The 22513-nt window shown below is 37.1% G+C and overlaps 3 protein-coding genes across 3 annotated transcripts; all 3 read right to left on the bottom strand.

Moving 5' to 3' along the window:
- Positions 1-850: 850 nt before the first annotated feature.
- On the bottom strand, positions 851-1638 carry LOC112034431 (late embryogenesis abundant protein At1g64065). The gene has a single exon (XM_024067257.2). The coding sequence runs from the start codon at positions 1541-1543 to the stop codon at positions 878-880; it is 666 nt and encodes a 221-aa protein (XP_023923025.1). The 5' UTR covers positions 1544-1638; the 3' UTR covers positions 851-877.
- Positions 1639-17352: 15714 nt separating this feature from the next.
- On the bottom strand, positions 17353-17868 carry LOC136070157 (uncharacterized). The gene has a single exon (XM_065779605.1). It carries the CDS (start codon positions 17866-17868, stop codon positions 17353-17355), a length of 516 nt encoding a protein of 171 aa, XP_065635677.1.
- Positions 17869-18245: 377 nt separating this feature from the next.
- On the bottom strand, positions 18246-19121 carry LOC112025761 (uncharacterized). Its single transcript, XM_024058449.2, has one exon. It carries the CDS (start codon positions 19119-19121, stop codon positions 18246-18248), a length of 876 nt encoding a protein of 291 aa, XP_023914217.2.
- Between the last annotated feature and the right edge of the window lie 3392 nt (positions 19122-22513).

The following is a 22513-nucleotide window of genomic DNA, read 5'->3' as shown; positions in this document are numbered from 1 at the left end:
AATTGGTAATTAAACTTTTTAGACAACTAGTAATTTATTATAGTATCAAATTAGGAAATCTTAAGTTAATTTATGTTTTCAATCTACCTCCCATTTAAAATATTTAAAAAATCCACGTGTTAGGGATTTCACTTATAGGTCATGTTAACGAGTGCTCTTAGAGCACTCATTAATAATCTATTTTAAGAAAGTTTTGATACTACTTTTATGAGAAATGAAAAAAGTTGTCAAAATATTAATTACTTTTTTTTTTCCATAATTTTTTTTAAATGAATTATTAATCAATACCCTAAAGACACTCATTAGCATTTCTCTTCACTTATTAATAAAGAGGAGTTTGGTTCCACACATGAGGAGTATTAGAATTATGATTAAACAGTTTAAATTTATAATTTGTTAATAGTTTAAGTTTTTGGAAAAATTAGTAATCTATTAATGTGAATAGAGCAATTACTTTAAGAATGGGAATACAAGTACTGCAGCGATGGTTTTTATTTTCCCCACAAGATTTGGCTTTTATAATCACCCAAGTTTTCTCACTACAATTATTTGGGAAATAAGCAAACCAGGCATAAAGTAATATTTAACTTAGCAGTGAGATTGCTCATAAATTTACACCAAATTAATCACTCTTTACAGCTGGAGACTGCAATTTCGCAACTTCTCTGTATAACTGTATATTTTTATAAGGTATCAAAAACTAAGAAAGCAAGGGAAAAAAAAAAAAAAAAAAAAACTGAATCCGAATTTCCAAAATAACACATTATTAAAATCCTAATATATTTTTATAAGGTATCAAAAACTAAGAAAGCAAGGGAAAAAAAAAAAAAAAAAAAAAACTGAATCCGAATTTCCAAAATAACACATTATTAAAATCCTAGACATGAACATCTGGATGGCAATTCTGATGAGGAATCGCCTGGCTCGAAAGATTATAGGTTATGGTGCAATTCATAGCCACCACAACATGTTTGTTTACAATGTTCAAAACCTTTACCCGGCCAGTAATTTTTGTATAGCTGCTCACATTCAATTGTCTTGAAATCAAATCACTACTCATATTTTGAACAGCCAAAACCTTGCTGGGAATGATATCCACAGTCATGTTCATCCTCACTGTACGCCTAGCCTTAGCCTTTCCCGATGGAATTCTAGCCTCACCCACCACTGCACCATGATAATAAATAGTTGTAGTACTATTATCATACCTAAACGTTGCTGCGTTGGGGTTCTTCACAGAGACATCAGCGATGAGTGTGACATTAAAATCTTGACGTAAATTTCCATTGGGGAGGTTTAGATTTGTGAGAGTCAAAGCGTTCATCATCACCATTGGATCTCTTATGTGAAAGACAGTGAAGGCTAGGACTAACATGATAACTGCTATGATTAACAAGAGGGCAGTGAAGCAGCCAAAGCACTTGATGCATTTTCTATGGTGAAATTTCAAATGCTTGGGAAGGATTTTTTCTTCACCACTACTGCTGGTTTGGTAGCCAGCTGGGGCTAAGGGCTTGACATGTTCTCTTTCAGCCATGGCCATATGTTGAAGAAGAAAAGTGAATTGGTGTTAGGTGATATATAATTAGGCATAACTGGCTTATTGGGTACCCTTCTTTTTGTGCTGAATGTTGGGTACCTTTCTAAACACATTGCGTCAAGTAAATAAGTCTCTGATTCATCATTGGGTCAAAGTCCACTTTATTATGTATATTTTTCTGTCCTAAACGCGTTGGCACGGAGAACACGGCTAGACTATTGACTTTGGGCATTGTTTACGAAATTCTCGGTTCTCACCTTAGAATTCCAGTTAATATGGGTTTTCAATAATTCAGGGGCTTTAAAGTTAAAGATAACAGATAAAATCGACCAAGTTTTTTTAATCCTATTGATCCTAGTTTTGAGGAAGATAAAGATAAGCACCAAGTCTCTTATCAAATCTCGTCATCTCAAGACCAAAATAAGAACCACATCAATCTCGTACAAAACAGAGCTGCTGCAGAATCTTGAGATAGCAACGCATACAACTGAGATTTAATTTGCTTATATTTGAAATTTTGAATTGCTGCTAGTAACAGATTTACATGTATAGTTATGTAAATATTAATGCAAATAAGCTGGTTTTGGTCATTCAAGCCAAAACCAATTTCCCAACTTTATTTTTTCAAGGGGAAGCTTCTAACGAATGTTTATATGATTGTGATTTGTGACATTGACTTGTGCAGTACTTTGAGTAAAACATAGCTGGTAAAGGATGTTTAGAATTACCTCTCTATTTCTATTGCCATAATAAATCATCATTCATTCATTATATGTAAAATAAATAAATTAATGTTTATCTTGCTGCTATTTGTCGAAAACGCTTGCTTGGATCGGGAACGAAGTCAAAGGAGATCCTCTTTGCGCTGAACCTAAAGCGGCTCTTCTTGCAATTAATGGTGCTCTATCTCCTGGTATGGAATACAACCCATTTAAAATTCTGTCATTGCACAATATCAGATGTCATCAAGGACATTAATGTAGTTACTAAGTCATTTTCTTGTATTTCTTTTTTGCATGTTATTAGATTTTCAAACTGTTTAGCCCATTCCCTTGTTGCTTGAGCCCCTTTTGTAATTGTCCTGGTACCACTGCCATCTTCATTGTCTTGCCGACAGAGAAGACGTATGGCTATGGCCCCTTTTACTTAGGCAAAAAAATAAAAGTAACAATTAGAGAAATGGTACGTCCAAAATATTTTTATAACAAACCTTAAGTGACAGGTTGTTACTGGTTGTTATTATTGGATTAAAAAAGTAATCTTGGTGCTAAATTTAAATTTGAACAAATAACAACTAACCATCATAAGACGGCATGCCCGCAATAATAGATATACTTGACCTTTTTTTTAAAGAGAAATTATATTTCCACAACATTTTTACAATATTTTTACAACAAATCTTAAGTAGCAAGTTGTTACTAGTTGTTATTGTTGAGGTAAAAAAGTAATCTTAGTGTTAGGTTCAAATTTGAACAAAAAATAACTAACCACCTATAATTTATTGTGAAAATATTGTAGGCGTAGTACTTTTTTTAATAATATTATTTTTTAAATCTTTCTTTGTAATGTAACGTTCATTAGTGATGTGAAAGCTTGAAGCATGCCGTACTAAAGCATCTCCTATACAAGGGTTAAAAAATTATCTCCAAATTTTGGTTAAATATACACTTTCTATCTTAATTACTTTCTCAAAAAAAAAAAAAAAAAAATTTTAATCAGGGATGATAAAATCAACTCAAACCTATTTACCCACAAAAATCCATCAACTAAAATAAGATCCAAACTCATCCAATTATTAATCCGGTCAAATGAGTATTAACTCAATTAAACATAATAACATAACATAAGTATTACTTGAGTTTTAGTTAGGTATCCAATTAGATCCAAGTATCATTTGCCCAAATCACTCAACTCTAAATTATCCAAAAACTACTAAAAATGCCAAAATACCTTGGAGTCACTAAATTAATTAAAATACACTCCAAATGACCAACAATACATTGAAACCACTAAAATGACCAAAATATTTTCGAAATGTCAAAAAAGACCAAAATACCCCAAAAATCTCTAAAATGAGCTAAAAAAACTCAAAACCTCTAAAATGACCAAAATATCTCTAAAATCTCTAAAAAGACAAAAAATTCCCCAAAAATTTTAAAATGAGCCAAAATACTCAGAAACCTCTAAAATGACCAAAATACCATCGATATCTCTAAAATGACCAAAATACCAAAAAATCTCTAAAATGACCAAAATGCCCTAAAAACATAAAAAATTATCAAAATGCCTCTAAATCTCTAAAATGACCACAAATATCCCTAAACCTCTAAAATGACCAAAATACCCTTAAAACCTAAAAAATGACTAAAACCCCCCAAAACCTCTAAAATGACCAAACCCCCCCCCCCCCCCCTTTAATATATAAATAATAAAGTAGTGGATGATGTGATTAAGCAAAAATTTTACTCAAATGGGTAAGTTTGAGCTGGGCATAAATTTTGGGTACATAAAACTTATTTACCCATTAAAATTCATCTAATCAATTAATTATAATTCAGATCTAATCTAACCTTATTATTTTATAGGTAAAACCCAACCCACCCAATTATCCAATAATCAACGAATATAAATAACAAAAATACCACTAAAACCTTTAAAATGCTTAAAATTTAAAATACCCTTAAATATAAAAATTACCTAATTGCCCCTAAATTTCCAAAATACCTCAAAACCATCAAAAATTACCAAAATATCTTTAGAATCTAAAAAATAATAGAAATACCCCAGAAATCTCAAAAATTACCAAAATACCCTTAGAACCTAAAACCGGTCAAAAATGACCCTAAAACCTAAAAAATAACAAAAATTCCCTAAAAACCTAAAAATGACCGAAATACCCCTTGAAACCTAAAAATGATTAAAATGCCCTTAGAGCCTATACAATGATCGAAATAACCACGTAACCTAAAAAATTACTGAAATGCTCCTAAAACCTAAAAATTGACCAAATACACCCCCCCCCTAATACCAAGAAAATTACAAAAATATCCCAAAACCTAAAAATGGCCATTACCCTTGAAACTTTAAAATGACTGAATTAACCCAAACATCAAAAATGACCAAAATACCCCCTTAAAACCTTAAAAATACCAAAATACTTGCTAACACCTCAAATATTACCAAAATACCCCTACTAACTAAAACCAAATGATCAAAATACCCCTTAAACCTCTAAAATGACTAAAATACACCGAAACTCCAAAATACCCCTAAAACCTAAAAAATGACCAATAACCTTTAAAACTACCAAATATACTCCAAAACCTCTAAAATGACCAAAAATAACCCAAAATCTATAAATGACCAAAATTACCCTGAAACCTTTAAATTTACCAAAATATCTCCAAACCTTTAAAACAACCAAAAGACTCCTTGAAACCTCAAAATGACCAAAAATACTTACGAAGCTTCTAAAATGACTGAATACTCTGAAATCTCTAAAATAACCAAAATAGCCCTAAAACTTTAAAATGACCAAAAAAAACTACGAAACGTCTAAAATGATCTAAAAAAATAAAATCTCTAAAATGACCAAAGTACCGTCTACACCTCAAAATGGTTAAAAATACACAGTAAACCTATAGAATTACCAAAATAGCCTCAAAACAACCAATGCCACTCCCCCCCTCCCCACCCCCAAAAGAAACCTCTAAAATAACCAAAATACTCACAAACTTCTATTTTGGTCATTTTAGAGGTTTCAGTTGTATTTTTTCATCTTAGAGATTTAGGGGTATTATGGCTATTTTAAAGGTTTCAAGGGTAATTTTGTCATTTTAGATATTTCAAGGGTATTTTGATCATTTTAGAGGTTTTAGTTTTTTTTTTTTTTTTTTTTTTTGGGGGGGGGGGTCATTTTAGAGGTTTTAGGCATATTTTGGTCATCTTTGAGGTTTCAAGGGTAATTTTGTCATTTTATAGGTTTCAAGGGTATTTTGGTCATTTTAGATATTTCAGAGGTATTTTGGTCATTTTAGAGATTTAAGGCTATTTTGGTCATTTTAGAGATTTAAGGCTATTTTGGTCATTTTTTAGGTTTTGAGTATATTTTGGTTATCTTAGATTTCATTTGGGAGTTCATAAAGGAATGGAGTGAAGTGGAGTGGAATAATCATAAAGGAATGGAATGGAATGTATTTAAGCAAGGGAAAAAGTGGTAAAGAAATTAATGGAATGAAATTAAGTAAACTTGTTTGAATGTTTTAAAATAAAGGAATGGAAAGAAACACAAATGAATGGAATATAAGTAACCCTATTTGGGACTAACATAAAGGGAAATGAATGAAATAATTTATGACAATATTACTATTGGACCCCTATTTTAAAATAAATAGTTGAACATATAGGGGCATTTTGAGAGTTTTAGTAAAAAATTCATTAAATCTAATTTCATTCCCTCCAATTCCTCCTAATTTCAGGGGAAATAAAAATTTGAGATTTTAAGAGAATAGAGAGGAATGAGTATTCCCTCCCACTTAAACTCCCAAACAATGGAATGGACTTTTCATTCCCTCCATTAAAACTCTCAAACAAGAAAAGAGAAGAATATTCTAAAATCATTATCTTCATTCATTTCCATTTCATTCCATTCTCTCCCCCCAAACGAAGGCTTAGAGGTTTACGGGTATTTTGATCATTTTAAAGGTTTCGAGGATATTTTGGTCATTCTAAAGGTTTCGAGAGTATTTCAATATTTTTAGATATTTCGGGGGTATTTTGGTCATTTTAGAGATTTTAGGTATATTTTGATCATCTTAGAAGTTTAGGGGTATTTTGGTCATTTTAAAGGTTTCAAAAGTATTTTGGTCATTCTAAAGGTTTCAAGGGTATTTCAAATTTTGAGGGTATTTTGGTGATTTAGAGGTTTTGGGGGTATTTTGGTTGTTTTATAGGTTTCAACATTTTTTTTTTTTCGTTTTCAAGTTTTCTAGGTTTTGTTTTTTATTGTTTTAGAGTTTTTAAAGGGGGGGGGGGGGGGGGTTGGTNAATAACAAGAACAATTAATAATAATAATCACATAAACCAAAAAGGAAAAACTTTGATGCTTGAATCCAAATAATAGTATCCTACATAAAACAAAAAATTCTAACATAAAACATAAAACATTACCCTACATAAAACTAAACAGAACCCAGATACAAACAATATGATGCTTGAAATTTTATTAAATAATAAAAGTAGAAACATTGATGCTCAAAATTTATTAAACAACAACAACAGCAACCACAACAACATAAGTATCATTCATCAACTCTAACAAAAAAGAACAAAATCTTAACTTTGAACACAAAACACAAAAGGAAACAAAAACCATACCTTAAAGAAATCGTGGGTGTTGGAGTTTTGAATTTGAAGACTGAAAACCCCACTTAGACAACTTTCAATTTCTAAATAAAATTGAAATAGGAATAGAATTAATCAAACAAATGAACAAAAAACAAAAGTAAAATGGTTAGGGTTTCAATTTTTTTTAGTTAGTGTTTCAAATTAGAAAACTTTGAGTTTATTTGATTTTTAACAGTAGATTTTCATAAATCATAACAAATAAAATTTTACTAAATAATAAAAGCAGAAACATTGATGCTCAAAATTTATTAAACAACAACAACAAAACGACAACAACATCTACAACAGCATAAGTAACATGCATGAACTCTAACAAAAAAAGAACAAAATCGCAACTTTGAACACAAAAAACAAAGGGAAACAAAAATCATACCTTAAAAAATTGTGGGTGTTTGAGTTTTGAATTTGAAGACTGAAAACCCCACTTGTAAAGCTTTCAAATCCAAAGTAAAAATAAAATAGGAACGAAATTAATCAAAAAAATGGACAAAAAACAAAAGTAAAATGGTTAAGGCTTCAATTCTTTTTAGTTAAGGTTTCTAATTATAAAATTTTGGGTTTATTTGATTTTAACAGTAGATTTTCATAACAAATAATATCAATGAGAGACTGTAAAAAAGAGAGATGAGAAAAGGAGAATATTTATCTTAAGGAAAGGGCGATTTCTTCAACGATTCAATGCAATGGATGATAGCTTTAATTGAAAGTGACAATTGAGAGGAAATTGTGGGGAGGTGTCATGCACATGGGGGAACTGAGTTTTCCATTGGTTCATGCATTCTAAGCAAACATATGAACCAAGGCAAACCTTCGGGATCCTCCTTTCATCAAAAATCACTCCCTTTCCGACCAAAATACTTCTCCCTTACTATCCACTTGGGATCCCACGGACTTGGACCGTGGGTTACAAAAATAATACCTGGTTTTGCTGGATTTTTAATGGCTTTTTGCTGGAAATCTGAACATACATCTTGGTTTTCCCATGTGTTAGCCAAGCTTCTCTTCTCAAGGCTTCAAAAGGACCCATCAAGGTCCTAAGGCCTTGATATTGATTCTTCTTGCTACATATCCTCTGGCCTAACCGAGATCCTTCTTCTTGTTGCATGTCCTCTGACCTGACCAAGTCTGGGTCCTCTTTTTTTATTTATTATTATTATTATTATTATTATTTCTTTATTTTTCCTTCTTTTTGGGACCTTGGGCCTTCATGGTCCTTCTTAACTTCATGAGTTGGGCCTTCTTTTGTTAAGGCCCATGGGCTTTCCTTACTTTTCATAGAATGGCTTCCTTATCAAATTTTGGTCCTCAATGTTAGTCCCCCGAGCTCATGGGTTACCTGTAGCCCACGCGCGAGAAAATATATTATTCTTGGACACTTTCCTGGTTTATAGAACTAATGTGTAGACCAAATAATTCTTGAGGGAAACTCCAAAGGAATGGCTACACTTCCTTCATAGAATGAACTAACATGTTGCCAAGATTAGAATTCCCCTTCATGTTAGTATTAAGCTGTAGATTGGTGTTCAATTTTCCCCAAAAAAAGCAAATCAAATTTGTCAAACTGACAATGAAGTATGCATATATAGCCAAATTATATTGGTATTGCATATGATGCTAAAAGTATATTTCTAGCACTAATGTTTTTGCTAGCAGTTCCATTATTTTTTTTTTTTTTGTTAATATTTATATTTGATTTTTTTTAGGTCATGGAAACCTTTGTTTCTACACAAACTAATGGTTCTACTGCTACACAAGTTGTTGGTTTTATTGCCACCCAAGCTGATGGTGCTACTGCCACCCCAGAGGTTGGCGCTACTGCCCAAGCTGAAGCTACTGATGCTGAGTTACCCCCAGTTTCACCTAGCAAAGTGAGTAAGACTAGTACTAGTAATAGTAGGAAAAAAGTCTTTAGTTTGGAATCATTTTGAAAAGGTAAAGGTAGAAGAGGGTGACACTAAGGCTATATGTAATTATTGTCAAAAATTATATCATGCTGATAGTAAGAGTTATGGTACTAGTAATTTGTTAGCTCATGTGACGAATTGTCCTAAGAACCCTAATAGAGAAGAAGTTAAAGGGCAAAAAACCTTAGCTTTTGAACCTAAAAATGATGGAGACGAAGGGTTCCAACTTGTGTCAACAACCTCTATTGTTGAGGCTTCTTAAAAGTTACTTGCTAAAATGATTATAGTAAGGACCAATTTTGAGCTTGTGGCCCACTATATGGAATGGTTTCAGCCCAAAAAGCCCAAAAGCAATGAATTTGTAGAGAATGAGTTGGAGAATTGGGCTTTAATTGATCAAACAGATAGTGAAATCAATCAGACGATCAGAGAATGAAACAAAATAGGATTATACTGAAGAAAAATGGTCATCGGCAAGTTCCAAGGTGTACTGTTCTCTTCTATTATCTTCTAATTCGTATACAAGTTTTGTTACTGAATATAACAGAGTTTTCCTTTAGATTTTCCTCCGATCCCCCTTCTTTGCTCCTTCCCCTTCCTCTTATACTCTTTTTCCTCTTTCTCTCTATCTTCCACGTGCATGCCAAATGGTGAATCTTGATACTTGTCCCATCAGAACCTCCCATAAGTCTTCATGTAGTAGCTGTAAGGTTGAAACCTACTGTTCGGCATTACCTCCACATTAATGCAGCCAGGAAGTTAGCTACAGAGCATTTAATGCAAAGGTAGCAGCTTTTTCCTTGGATGTTTTATGATCCTTATATGTCTTGAGCTTCCGTAGTGCTTATCTGTATCAATTAGGCACTTCTGTGACATTTCTTCGAATAGCAAGTCATCTCTTCGGGCTATGGCCTTGGTAAGCCGAGGCGACTCTTATTCTCGGCAGAAACCTTTAATTCGTCCTGGTCTAAATTGACATCTTTGTTTGTTAACGTCGTCCCTTCTAATAACGTTTACCCCTTCTCAAATATATTTTGTCCTCGGCGTGGGCCTTAGGCCCATTATACAACATGCGTAATGGACCCTCAGGCCCAATACCGCTACAATAGCCCCTCAAAATTTTGCTTTTAGCACTTTAGACAAAAAGGAGGATTTTGATATCCTCGGGTATTTTTTGAACTTCTTATGTCTTGTCCTTCATTAGTGCTTCTGCCCGTTTTAACTACCCAAGGCACGTTCCTAACGCTTGGGCGTCTGAAGCGTGACTTCATTAAATTCTGGCGGTGCTTTTGTTCCCCACATTCAACGGCAAGATGTAAATCCAACGATGGAGACTTTCCTGGGGTCTCAAGCGGGAATTTTCCCGCTTATAACTTTTCTGTCATTATAAATAGCTTCACAAATCAATTCTTTCACTACTTCCATCAATCACACAATTCTAGAGCACATACATTGAACCTGGCACCTTCTCTTTTCTCATATTCTCTTTTCATTACCCTTTAATCTTTTCGGTTCCATTTTTCATTTCGAACTTGTTGATTTCTTTTCACAACTTCTTAGAAAATGGGTAGATTCAAACGTTTAGTTGAATCGGAGGAGGATATAGAAAAATTTAAAGCTGAGTATAGGATTCCACTGACAATGGGCATGAGATACGCTGCCCAAGGGGCTTAGGCAGATGATAGGAAAGAGGGGGAGGTGGTCATCCCAATGATTCTTCATATTATCCCTAATGCAATGCGCCCCTAATATGTTCAGAGTATTAAGGAGTATAGAAGCCCTCAATGAGAGGATGAACCTAGGATTGTCATACAATGATGTCAATTGGGCATACAATCTTCACCAATTGAAGGGGCAGGGATATTACCTTAGGTCAAGGTACCCCGCAGTAAGGCTGATCCAATGTCTCCCTACGTCAAACAAAGGACTAAAGGAAGATTTCTTAATCTTTTCTGGGGAATGGCATGACGGCCTACCCTATCCGACTAGGGAGGGAAAACCAGGTGGGGGTCTATTCGTAAATCTGTACCCCTCGGCTTATATTTCCTTTCTATTTCTTACGATCTCTATTTCTGACCAAATTTCCTTTCTGTTTTGATGATCTTGCAGACAGACACTCTACCATACCTCGGTTCAACCTTGTCAACAGAGCGAGTCTAGACAAGATCCTACAAGCCAAGGTGTTTATGAACGAAGCTGACGGCCAATTGCGAGCAGCTCACATTATCCTCGAATATAAACCCATCTCACACGCATTTCAAGCTTCGAAGTGTGTAATAAGAGCCAAAGACCCTCGCCTTCATCGTATTAGTGTCGCCTACGAAGGATTTATTGTCCCTGAAGGCGTTCCCATCCTAGAAGGCACACCCATCACTCAGCCACTTTTTGTGGGTATTCCCTCAGTAGAAGCATCTTCATCTCAACCCATTGCAAAGGAAGAAGAGGAGGAAGAAGAAGAAGAAAGAGAAGAAACAGAGGGAATTATAAAATTTTCATACTCTCCAGAATACTTCAAAATGTTCAACCGATCTCTGTCTCTCGAGGATACCTCAGATAGATTGAGTGAGATGGGAGTTCAAAGGAAATCTAAGAGAAGTCTGATGGAACTAATAGAATCTCGGCCTGGAAAGGATGCACCTGGGGGGTCAACCTTGCCTAAATTGCCTCCTCCCCCTCCTAAGCTCCCCCTTCCTCCTTCTCAACCATCCTTGCCACCAAGGCCCAAACCTTCTGATCTGAAGAGAAAAAGGGAACAGAAAGATAAGGATGTGGTTGATGTTAGCAGATCTTGTCCTTCACTAGAAAAAGAGCCCTAATGTCCTGCAAAGCAGCCAAGAACTGAATTTGGAGGGCCAAGAGTCTCTGAGAGAAGAGACAATCAGCAACCTGAGCCTCAGGCTTGGCTTCCAACTCCAATGATCTACGGTGAGCCCCTAAGGGATGATGCATCCATCAGGGACTTCCATAGAAGCACTGGATGCCATGTTTCCTCGGCTCTGGAGGAAGCTCTGCTACTCCCAACTGATATGGCCGAGCTGCGGTCTATTAGGAGACCAGAAGTTTTTCTCAATCTTAAACAATATTTGGGGATGGTATGCAATTCACTTCTTTTCTGTTCTTTATTATTATTATTATTATTTTGTTATTTTATTTTATTTATTTTCATTATTTCAAAAAGTGACCGTACCTTTCTGTTAGGCTGTCTAAGCCACTTTCAGGATCGTAGAGATAACCAATTCCTGCTACAATTAATTGAATGAAGAAAGATCCAGGCGCGTAGCAGCGGTGGATTCATTCAACATTGCTGATCAGTCCAACAAGAACTTAAAGAAAAAATTGACAAAGGAAGAATGAGCGAGGAAGAGTGCTGACTTTGCATTAGAGAGCGCTCAAAGATGGGCCGAGGAACAGAGGCTGCAACTTCGCAACACCAAGGAACAGCTGGCCTTTTCTAAAGAGCAAATTTCATCTTTACAGAAGAAGTTAGCTGAGGTTCAGAAGCAGAGGGATGAGGCCGAGAAGGCAAAAGATGAGGCTATCAAAGCAAAAGGGGAAGCCGCAAAAGCCAGGGATGAGGCGGAGCAGCATGGTTATGACGTCGGGGTGGCCGAGACCAAGGAGAACCTCAGGGCAGAGGTCCCAAAGGTGTGTTGAACCTACTGTGCTTAGACTTGGATTGAAGCTCTCAACCAGGTTGGGGTTGAGGCTTCTTTTGATCTGAGGAAGACAAAGAAAATTCATTATCCTCCAGCCATCCGCACTTCAAACCTTCCTTCCACCCAAGATGAAGCAGCCTCAACAGTCATTGACCCTGCTGGAGAGACACAACCCCAAGGCCTTCCTTTCCGCAATCAACAAGAGCAAGTTAAAGAATCTAAAGCTCCCAAGGAGACCTCCTCTGATGCGGGCAAGCCCTCAGACAAACATACGGAGATTTCACAGGGCGGGGCAGCCTTATAAAGCTTTGAACTGGTCTTAGCTTTTGTCACCATGCCTGCCAAGAAAGATCCCAAGGATAAAGAGAAAGTGACTCCAGTTGAAGTAGCTGTTCAAGCTAACAAGACCTCCAAAGCTGGGCTTCAGATTAAGCTAAAACGTTGAATTCTTATTTTTGTAATGTAATTGCAATATCTATAATGTAGCTCTCCCTCTTATTTTCTTCATTTATGCAAACTTTATTTGGATTACTCATTAATGAAAGTTTTAGCTTTAAATGCCAATTCTGATTCAGAAAATTTTTTATTGATAGAGCTATTTTAGGATCTGGGCCATAAAAAATGTGTGTTTTTTTATATAAGGAAAAATATACTTTTCATATTTTTCTAACTGGGAACCACAGTAAATTAAAACTGTTAAATTTGTAACATTGTCAATGCATACTTAGGATTTACAAAGTTTTCACAAATTTCTTAACATTAAGCAAAATATTAGACACTGATCAAACAACAGTTAAGTCCAAAGCACCCTAAAATGCCTTAAGTGATGCTCATGGAGTTTGATTTACATCTTTATTGGACGGTGACAAACTATTTGACCCAAGGAAGGAATCTGAAGTTTATTTCTTTCTAACACTTGAGCTAATGCTTGTCAAACACTTCAACAAAAAACATTAATGTTTCAATTGATATTGAATTCATGGCCCGAGGAACTTGATATGATTTAGCTTTAGCTAAAAGATATTACTTTCCCTAAGGTATGTGATCCGAGGATTAAGGTATAACTAAGGCATCGTTTGGTACTTAAAATGATGTCATAATGTGTTAATTTTCCCAAAGCAGATGGTCCGAGGAACCAGAAATAGCTTAGATTCTGTTTAACACTTAGAAAAATAATTAAAGATATCAATTTTCCCAAGGTATGTGGTCCGAGAAACCAGGCATGACCAAGGTTCTATTTGATACTTAAAAATGATGTCATAATGTGTTAATTTTCCCAAAGTAAATGGTCCGAGGAACCAGACATAGCTTAGGTTCTGTTTAACACTTAGAAAAATTAATTAAGATATCAATTTTTCCAAGGTATGTGGTCCGAGGAACCAGGCATGACCAAGGTTCTATTTGATACTTAAAAATGATGTCAAGGATGAAAGAGGAAGAGTATAGTAGACCCAAAGAAGATGAAGAAAAACTCACATTAATAATAATATCTTCTAAGATTGTTTACATTCCAAGGATGAAGTACAACTTTTTCTTCTAGATCTTCTAGATAATACGCACCAATCCCAGCTACTGATGTTATTCGGTATGGGCCCTCCTAGTTGGGTCCTAGCTTTCCCCATGCTGGGTTCTTGGCAGTTCCCACCACCTTTCTTAAGACTAAATCCCCCACTACTAGTGGTCTTAGCTTTACATTAGTATCATACCTTTGCTTGAGTTTGTGTTGATAATAAGCCAACTGGACCATGGCATTCTCCCTTCACTCTTCAACTAAATCTAAACTCCTTTCCAATAGTTTATCATTGCTACTTGGAGCAAAAGAGTTTGTTCTAAGGGTGGGGAACCCAGTTTCTAGGGGAATAACAACCTCTGCCCCATACGTCATCGAAAAAGGTGTTTGTCCTGTGGATCTTCGAGGTATAGTCCGATAAGTCCACAAGACGTGTGATAACTCTTCAACTCATCTCTCCTTTGCATCATCAAGTCTCCTCTTGAGTCCACTTACTATGAATTTATTGACAGCTTCAGCATGTCTATTCTCCTGCAAGTATGCTAAAGTAGAGTATCTATTTGTTATGCCTATGTTGCTGCAATATTCCCTAAAGGCCTTGCTATCAAACTGCAAGCCGTTGTCCAAGATAAGGGTGTGAGGGACTCCGAATCTTGTTATTATATTTTTCCAAATAAACCATTTGGCATCCATATCCCTAATATTGGACAATGGTTTAGCTTCAACCCATTTAGTAAAGTAGTCTGTACCGACCAATAAATACCTCTTATTTCCTGCTGCCTTAGGGAAATGACCAATAATATCCAAACCCCATTGAGCGAAAGGCCAAGGACTGGAGATAGGATTAAGGACTCCCCCAGGTTGGTGGATGTTTAGGGTGAATCTCTGGCACTGATCACACTTTTTTACATAGTCCTCCACCTCTTTCTGCATCTTCGGCCACCAGTAGCCCTGCGTAAGGGCCCTATGTGATAAAGATCTTCCCCTCCTATGGCTTCCACAAATTCCCTCATGTAGATCTTCTAAAATGATCTCAACTTCATCTAGATGTACACAGAGTAGATATGGACCAAAGAAACACCTCTATACAGCTTCTAGTCCTCGAATAGCCAGAACCGAGGAGCTTTTCTTCGTATTTTATCTGCCTCGGACTTGTCTTCTGGTAAAATATCCTCTTTAAGGTACAGTACAATAGGATCTATCCAGCTTGGAGCCATTCTTATTTGATGAACATAGGTTACAGTCTTTCCTACCTCGGCAGGTCTACATAAATCTTCTACAAGAATTACCCGAGGTAAATTTTGTGCCGACGAGGTTGCCAATGTAGCCAGCGAATCCGCATGTGTATTCCTACTTCTAGGGACTTGTAATAAATTGAAAGATTCGAATTTAGACTGTAAACGTCTAACCTGGTTTAAGTACTCTTGCATTTTAGGATCTCTGGCTTCCAACTCCCCGTGGGCTTGGCCAACGACCAATCTTGAATCCGAGATCAACTCCATTGCCTTTCCCCCCATTTTTTGTACCATGATCATTCCTTCCAGCAAAGCTTCATATTTAGCTTCATTGTTTATAGTCGAGAATCCTAATCTTAAAGATTTTTCAATCGTAATACTCTCTGGGGATATCAAGACTAACCCCACTCCAGATCCCTTATGATTCGCCGCCCCATCAACATAGACCTTCCAGGGCGTAGGTTCCTGCACGGAGACCAATCCAACTGATTTTCCATCCATGTGCCCTTCTATCTTTTCATCCTCCAAGGATTCAGTAAACTCAGCAACCAGGTCGACGAGAACTTGCCCCTTGATGGAGGTGTGTGGCATATACTTGATGTCAAAAGCCCTTAGAATCGTACCCCATTTAGCCACTCTCCCTGTGTAATCAGCACTACATAGTAGAGATTTAAGCGGGAGTTGGGTCAGGATAACGACCATGTGTGACTGAAAATAGTGGCGAAGTTTGCGTGTAGCATGTACTACAGCCAAAATAGCCCTCTCTAATGGTAAGTAGCGAACCTCAGCCTACTTACTAACGTAGTAAACTGGTCTTTGTACACCAGCATCAACACGTAACAATACCAAACTCACCGCGTGGGTGGCCACAGCAATGTAGGAAAACAACGCCTCATCCATCTCAAGTTTGGACATAATAGGAGGTCGAGACAAATATTCTTTCAACTGCTAGAAAGCCACTGCACACTCTTCAGTCCATTCAAATCCCTTCCACTTATTTAACAACTAAAAGAAAGGCTTACATCTATCAGCTGATCGAGAGATGAATCGGTTTAGAGCAGCAGTCATTCCCGTAAGCCTCTGAACTTCCTTGGGATTTCGAGGTGGTCACAGGCTATTGATTGCCTTGATCTGGTTAGGATTGACCTCAATTCCACATTGAGTAACCATGTAGCCCAAGAATTTCCTTGATCCGGCACCAAACGAACACTTAGAGGCATTAAGACGCAACTCATGCTTCCTTAGTATCGAAAGAATTTGTAAGGTCAACAATGTGGTCTGACTGTACTTTGCTTTTTACCACCATGTCGTCGATGTAGATTTCCATATTCTTTCCTAGTTGAGGTTTAGACATCCTTGTCATCATTCTTTGATAGGTGGCTCTTGCATTTTTCAAACCAAAAGACATCACTTTATAATGGTAGTTTCCGGTAAGGGTGACAAAAGCTGTCTTTTCTTGGTCATCTGCAACCAAAGGTATCTGGTGGTAGCCTTGGAAGGCATCCAAGAAACTCATTTGAGGATGGCCAACAGTTGCATCCACGAGTTGATCAATCTGAGGCATAGGGAAAGAGTCCTTTGGGTAGGCCTTATTCAAGTCTGTAAAATCTATACATACACGCCATTTTCCATCCTTCTTTTTTACCACTACTGTGTTAGCCAACCACTCTAGATAAAAGACTTCTTTAGTAGCCCCAGCTCGCTTAAGTTTCATTACGTCGTCCTTAACAGCATCAGAATGTTCCATGAACGAATGCCAAGGAAGTTGTTTCTTTGGGGTAATAGCTGGATTCACATTTAAATGGTGGTAGATGAAGTCCGAACTCACCCCCGGAGCTTCATAGGCATCCCAGGCAAACACATCAATATTTCTTTTAAGAAAATCCACCAACTCTTGTTTTTCTTGAGGAGGTAGCTTAATGCCAACTTAAAAAACCTTTTCTGGATTATTTCCTATGATAAACTTCTCTAGATCTTCACATTTGGCCTCCTCGACTGGCCCATTACTAGGTAAGACCTCAGATATTGATTGCTATAAACCTTCATTCAACGAGGCCGAAGACTCAATTGATGACTGATGCGAGATGGCGGACACAAGGCACTACCGAGCCACAGATTGGTCCCCTACCAGTTCCTTGATCTGGTCTCCTGACAAATATTTTACCTTTTGATGTAGAGTTGAAGAAACAGCCCCTAGGGTGTGAAGCCAAGGCCTGGCCATGATGGCTGTGTAGGGAAAGTATGAATCCATGACTATGAAATCCACATCTACCACCTGTGAACCTGCCTGCACTGACAACCTGATTTGGCCTCTTGGAATAACCACCTTTCCATCAAAACTCACCAAAGGGGAATCATAGGCAGTTAGATTCTCAAGTTTTAAGTGCAGCCCCTTATATAGATATGGGTACATGATTTCCACACAACTAACCTGGTCTATCATCACCCTCCTTACATCATACCCGTCTATTCTAAGAGTTACCACCAAAGCATCATCATGCGGTTGGATGGTCCCAGCTTTATCTTCATCCAAGAAACTCAACGCCGGTCGAATTCCAACTCTGGCCCTTTTCGGCCTGAAGCTTGCATCTTCGACTGAAAATTGAGCTACAGACATCACCCTGGAAGGCTGTGAACCGGTCCCCCCAGTGCGGAAAAGATGACATTGATGGTGCCTATTGGGGGTCTTGAAGAATTATTCCCCTGAATACCAGACCTGGGCTGGTTATCATGCCCATTCGGGTGATACAAGAGATGTTGCAATTTTCCTTCCCTGACCAATTGCTCTAGATAACTCCACAAGGTCCAACAGTCCTCAGTATTATGTCCTCGCTCCTGGTGGTACTGACAGTGGAGGCTCTGGTTGCGTTTCAAGGGATCTCCACTCATTTTACTCGGCCATTTGAAATAAGGCTCCCTCTTTATTTTCTCTAAAACTTTATGCACTGGTTCTCTAAACACAGTATTTACAACTTGAGGGGCTGCAGGTAAAGATTACCCAGCAAAATCTCTCCAGGGCTTGTTATTATTGTAATGGTCTGACCTGAAATCCCTCATCTCCTGAGGGATAACCTTGCCTTTGCCTTTGTCTTGCTGATCTTCCTCTACCCTCTTGTATTTGTCAATTCGATCCATAAGTTGATGGACATTGGTAACGGGTTTACCAGTCAAAGATTTTCTTAAGCCATGCTCGGTAGGTAGGCCGAGCTTAAAAATACTAATGGCAACATGATCGAAATCATCATCTATCTCATTGAACATCTCCCAATATCTGTCTGAATACATTTTCAAGGTCTCTCCTTTTCTCATGGATAAAGATAGCAAAGAAGCCAAAGGCCGAAAAGCCCTTCTACACATGACAAATCTGGATCCAAATGCTTGAGTGAGCTCCTTGAAAGAATCAATGGAGCCTGCCCTCAAACTATCAAACCACCTCATTGCCATCGGTCCCAAACTAGATGGGAACACTTTGCACATCAAAGGCTCATTCCTGGAATGTACAGCCCTTCTTTCGTTAAAGTGATTAACATGCTCCACAGGATCCGCTCTTCCATTGTATATGAAAGTAGGTTGTGAGAATCGCTGAGGGAGTCTCCCTCTTTCGATCCAGCGTGAAAAAGGAGACTTTGCAATTTGGTTAAGTGCTTTGCTCATGGCATCATTCTTGAGACTGTCCGAGGACGACTTTCTATCTCTATGCCCATGATGATAGTCCTCCTCATATGAAAAAGTCTCACTAGGAGGAGTTCTTGATCTATGCCTGTAGCTAATATCCCTCTCACCATCGGAAGAGAAGTCAGGCTTTGGTGAAGCTCTCCTCCAACGCTCGTGGCACAAGCTCCTCTTTAAGTGATCAATTTCCTTCTGCATATTCCTAGTGTTTTCTTCCTGAAAGACATGGCTTTTACCCCTAACCTGGCTTCTATTAGTGTGGGTGGTATGCACGCCCCCTTCCCAGTCTCTTTGTCGTTCAAGATTAAGAAAATGATCTTGACGTTAAGACCCTATATATTCCACTTGGTGAGGACCTGATCCTACCATTTTTTAGAGTGAAATCAACTTAAAACTCTAGTTCTTCCCACAGACGACGCCAATTGTAAAGACCAATTTTGAGCTTGTGGCCCACTATATGAAATGGTTTTAGCCCAAAAAGCCCAAAAGTAATGAATTTGTAGAAAATGGGTTAGAGAATTGGGCTTTAATTGATCAAACAGATAGTGGAATCAATCAGACAATTAGAGAATGAAACAAAATAGGATTATACTGAAGAAAAATGGTCCTGGCAAGTTTCGAGGTGTACTGTTCTCTTCTATTATCTTCTAATTCGTATACAAGTTTTGTTACTGAATATAACAGAGTTTTCCCTTAGATTTTCTTCTGATACCCCTTCTTTGCTCCTTCCCCTTCCTCTTATACTCTTTTTCCTCTTTCTCTCTATCTTCCATGTGCACGCCAAATGAGGAATCTTGATACTTGTCCCATCAATACCTCTCATAAGTCTTCATGTAGTAGCTGTAAGGCTGAAACCTACTGTTCAGGCATCACCTCCACATTAATGCGGTCAGCAAGTTAGCTACACAACATTTAATGTGAAGGTAACAACTTTTTCCTTGAATATTTTATGATTCTTATATGTCTTGAGCTTCCATAGTGCTTATCTATATCAATTAGACACTTCTGTGACGTTTCTTCGGATAGCAGGTCATCTCTTCGGGCTATGGCCTCGGTAAGCCGAGGTGACTCTTATTCTCGGCACAAACCTTTAAGTCGTCCTGGTCTAAATTGACATCTTTGTTTGTTAACATCGTCCCTTCTAATAACGTTTATCCCTTCTCGAATATATTTTGTCCTCGGCGTGGGCCTTAGGCCCATTATACAACATGCGTAATGGACCCTCAGGCCCAATACCGCTACAATTATAATTGATGAGTTGCCTTTTAGGTGCGTTAAAGGGTATGGGTTTAAGAAATATATAACTACCTGACAACTTAAGCTCCGTCTAAAGGATATTCCATTTCGTCAAACTGTGGCTAAAGATGTGATTGGAATTTATAATAGTGAGGGAGAAGCTAAGGAAATCCTTGAAGGGTTGTAGGGTGTGTCGTACTACGGACACATGGACTTCTATTCAAAATTTGAATTATATGTGTCTCACATGTCACTTTATCGATGATGCTTGGAAATTGCATAAGAGAATTTTAAATTTTTGTCAAGCTGAAGACCACAAGGGGAAGACTATAAGTAGAAAGATTGAGATGTCTTTGCGTGAGTGGGGTATTGATGGCATATTCACTTTAACAGTAAATAAAGCTAGCTCCAATTTAACCACAATTAAGTTTTTGCAAAAAGTAACAAAAGATTGGAATGAGACGGTTTTAGAAAATGAGTTAATGCACATGAGGTGTTGTGCCCATATCCTTAATCTCATTGGAGGGGAGGGTTGCTAAGGTGCGTGAAGCTATGAGATTCGTGAAGTCCTCACCCAATAGAAATCAAACTTATAGGAGTTTTATGGAGAGGTTAGGTAAGGAGTCCAAGAGTCTTCTTTGTCTAGATGTACCTACTCAGTGGAACTCAACTTACCTCATGTTAGAAACTGCTGAAAATTTTGAGAAAGTGTTCCTTAGAATGGACTTTGAAGATGATGGTTATTTGTCGTACTTTAGGACCAAGGAAGATAGTGGTGGTTTGGAATCTCCTTGTATGAGTGATTTCCAAAATTGTAGGGCATTTGTGACTTTCTCAACAAAGAAGTTATTTGGCTCTTTGTATGTTATTTCAAACTTTTAGGAGTTTTATGGAGATGTTAGGTATGGAGTCCAAGAGTCTTTTTTGTCTAGATGTACCTACTAGGTGGAACTCAACTTACCTCATGTTAGAAACTGCTGAAAATTTTGAGAAAGTGTTCCTTAGAATGGACTTTGAAAATGATGGTTATTCGTCGTACTTTAGGACCAAGGAAGATAGTGGTGGTTTGGAATCTCCTTGTATGAGTGATTTCCAAAACTGTAGGGCATTTGTGACTTTCTTGGGGCTTTTTTACAATGCAACAAAGAAGTTCTCTAGCTCTTTGTATGTTATTTCAAAAGTCTTCTTCGATGAGATATTTGTTATTTAGGAGAGTATTTCTCATACAGTTAAATCCCAAAATACCCTCTTGAAAAACACAACCACAAACATGAAAACTAAATTTGAGAAGTATTGGGGGGAAAGTGATAAAATTAATCATCTTTTGTATGTAACTGTGGTTCTTGATCTATGAAAAAATTTGAGGTTTTTGAAGTTTTCTTTTTCTGAAATTTATGGGAATGCAGTGGGGAAAGTGATGGTTGATAAGGTGAAAGATCTTTTGATGAAGTTGTATAATTTTTACTATTCTATTCATTCCCCAAATGTGCAAGAACCAAGTGGGAGTGAGAGGACACAAATGGAAGGTGATGCGAGTGATCCATATGTGATGGTTCACTCTCGATATATGCTTTTCTTGGAAGTTGAGCAATCTATAGGTTGTAGTAATAAGGTTGAAAAGTATTTGGCTAAAAATTGTGATGGTAGAAAGGATGTGAATTTTGAGGTGTTGGGGTGATGGAAGGATAGTTTTAGTAGGTACCAACTTTTGTCCAAAGTGGCTAAGGATGTGCTGGCTGTACCAGTTTCTACTGTTGCATCTGAGTCAGCATTTAGCACCGAAGGCCACATTGTTGATCCATTTCGAAGTTCTCTCTTTCTTCTCATGGTCCAAAACCTTGTATGTGCACATAATTGGCTTCAAGCCACAATTCCGATTTCTCATCGTCAATCAAGGGATGAGGTTGAGACGTTAGAGGAGGAATTTCATAATTTAGGTAATATGTTTAAATTCTGAAACATATTGTCTATTAATTCGTATTGAATGTCTCATTTATTCAAACAAAATTTAATATATTGTATTTATTTCCTTTTCTTTTCTAGTTTTAAATCAACAATCATCATCAAGTGCATTAGCAAGTACCAACTCAAAATTGGGTTCTAGCTCAGGCAAATGACCCTTAATTAGTATTGAAGATTGATAATTGACTTGGTATGTTACTGCCTTTGGCCCCTTACTATTATAAACTTGCTGTCATTTCTAGTTGGTCTTGTATTTGGTACTAATGTATTATTTGTTAAATATTTTTTTTGTCTATTGTAGGAGGAATCATTTATTTTGTAAAGGAGGCAGCCTTTTGGGAACACTTTGGAATACATTGCTTTTCTAGCAATACTACTCTTAATGCTTATAG

This window comes from Quercus suber, unplaced genomic scaffold (genome assembly GCF_002906115.3).
Source record: "Quercus suber isolate HL8 unplaced genomic scaffold, Cork oak 2.0 scaffold_215, whole genome shotgun sequence".
Classification (NCBI taxonomy): domain Eukaryota; kingdom Viridiplantae; phylum Streptophyta; class Magnoliopsida; order Fagales; family Fagaceae; genus Quercus; species Quercus suber.
The sequence above is the reverse complement of the archived record's forward strand: the minus strand, read 5'-3'. Positions and strand labels throughout refer to the sequence as shown.

Bases quoted from the DNA above. Each gene is read 5' to 3' on its own strand.
- LOC112034431 (XM_024067257.2), bottom strand. From the start codon at position 1,543: ATGGCCATGGCTGAAAGAGAACATGTCAAGCCCTTAGCCCCAGCTGGC.
- LOC112025761 (XM_024058449.2), bottom strand. From the start codon at position 19,121: ATGCAGAAGGAAATTGATCACTTAAAGAGGAGCTTGTGCCACGAGCGT.
- LOC136070157 (XM_065779605.1), bottom strand. From the start codon at position 17,868: ATGTCTGTAGCTCAATTTTCAGTCGAAGATGCAAGCTTCAGGCCGAAA.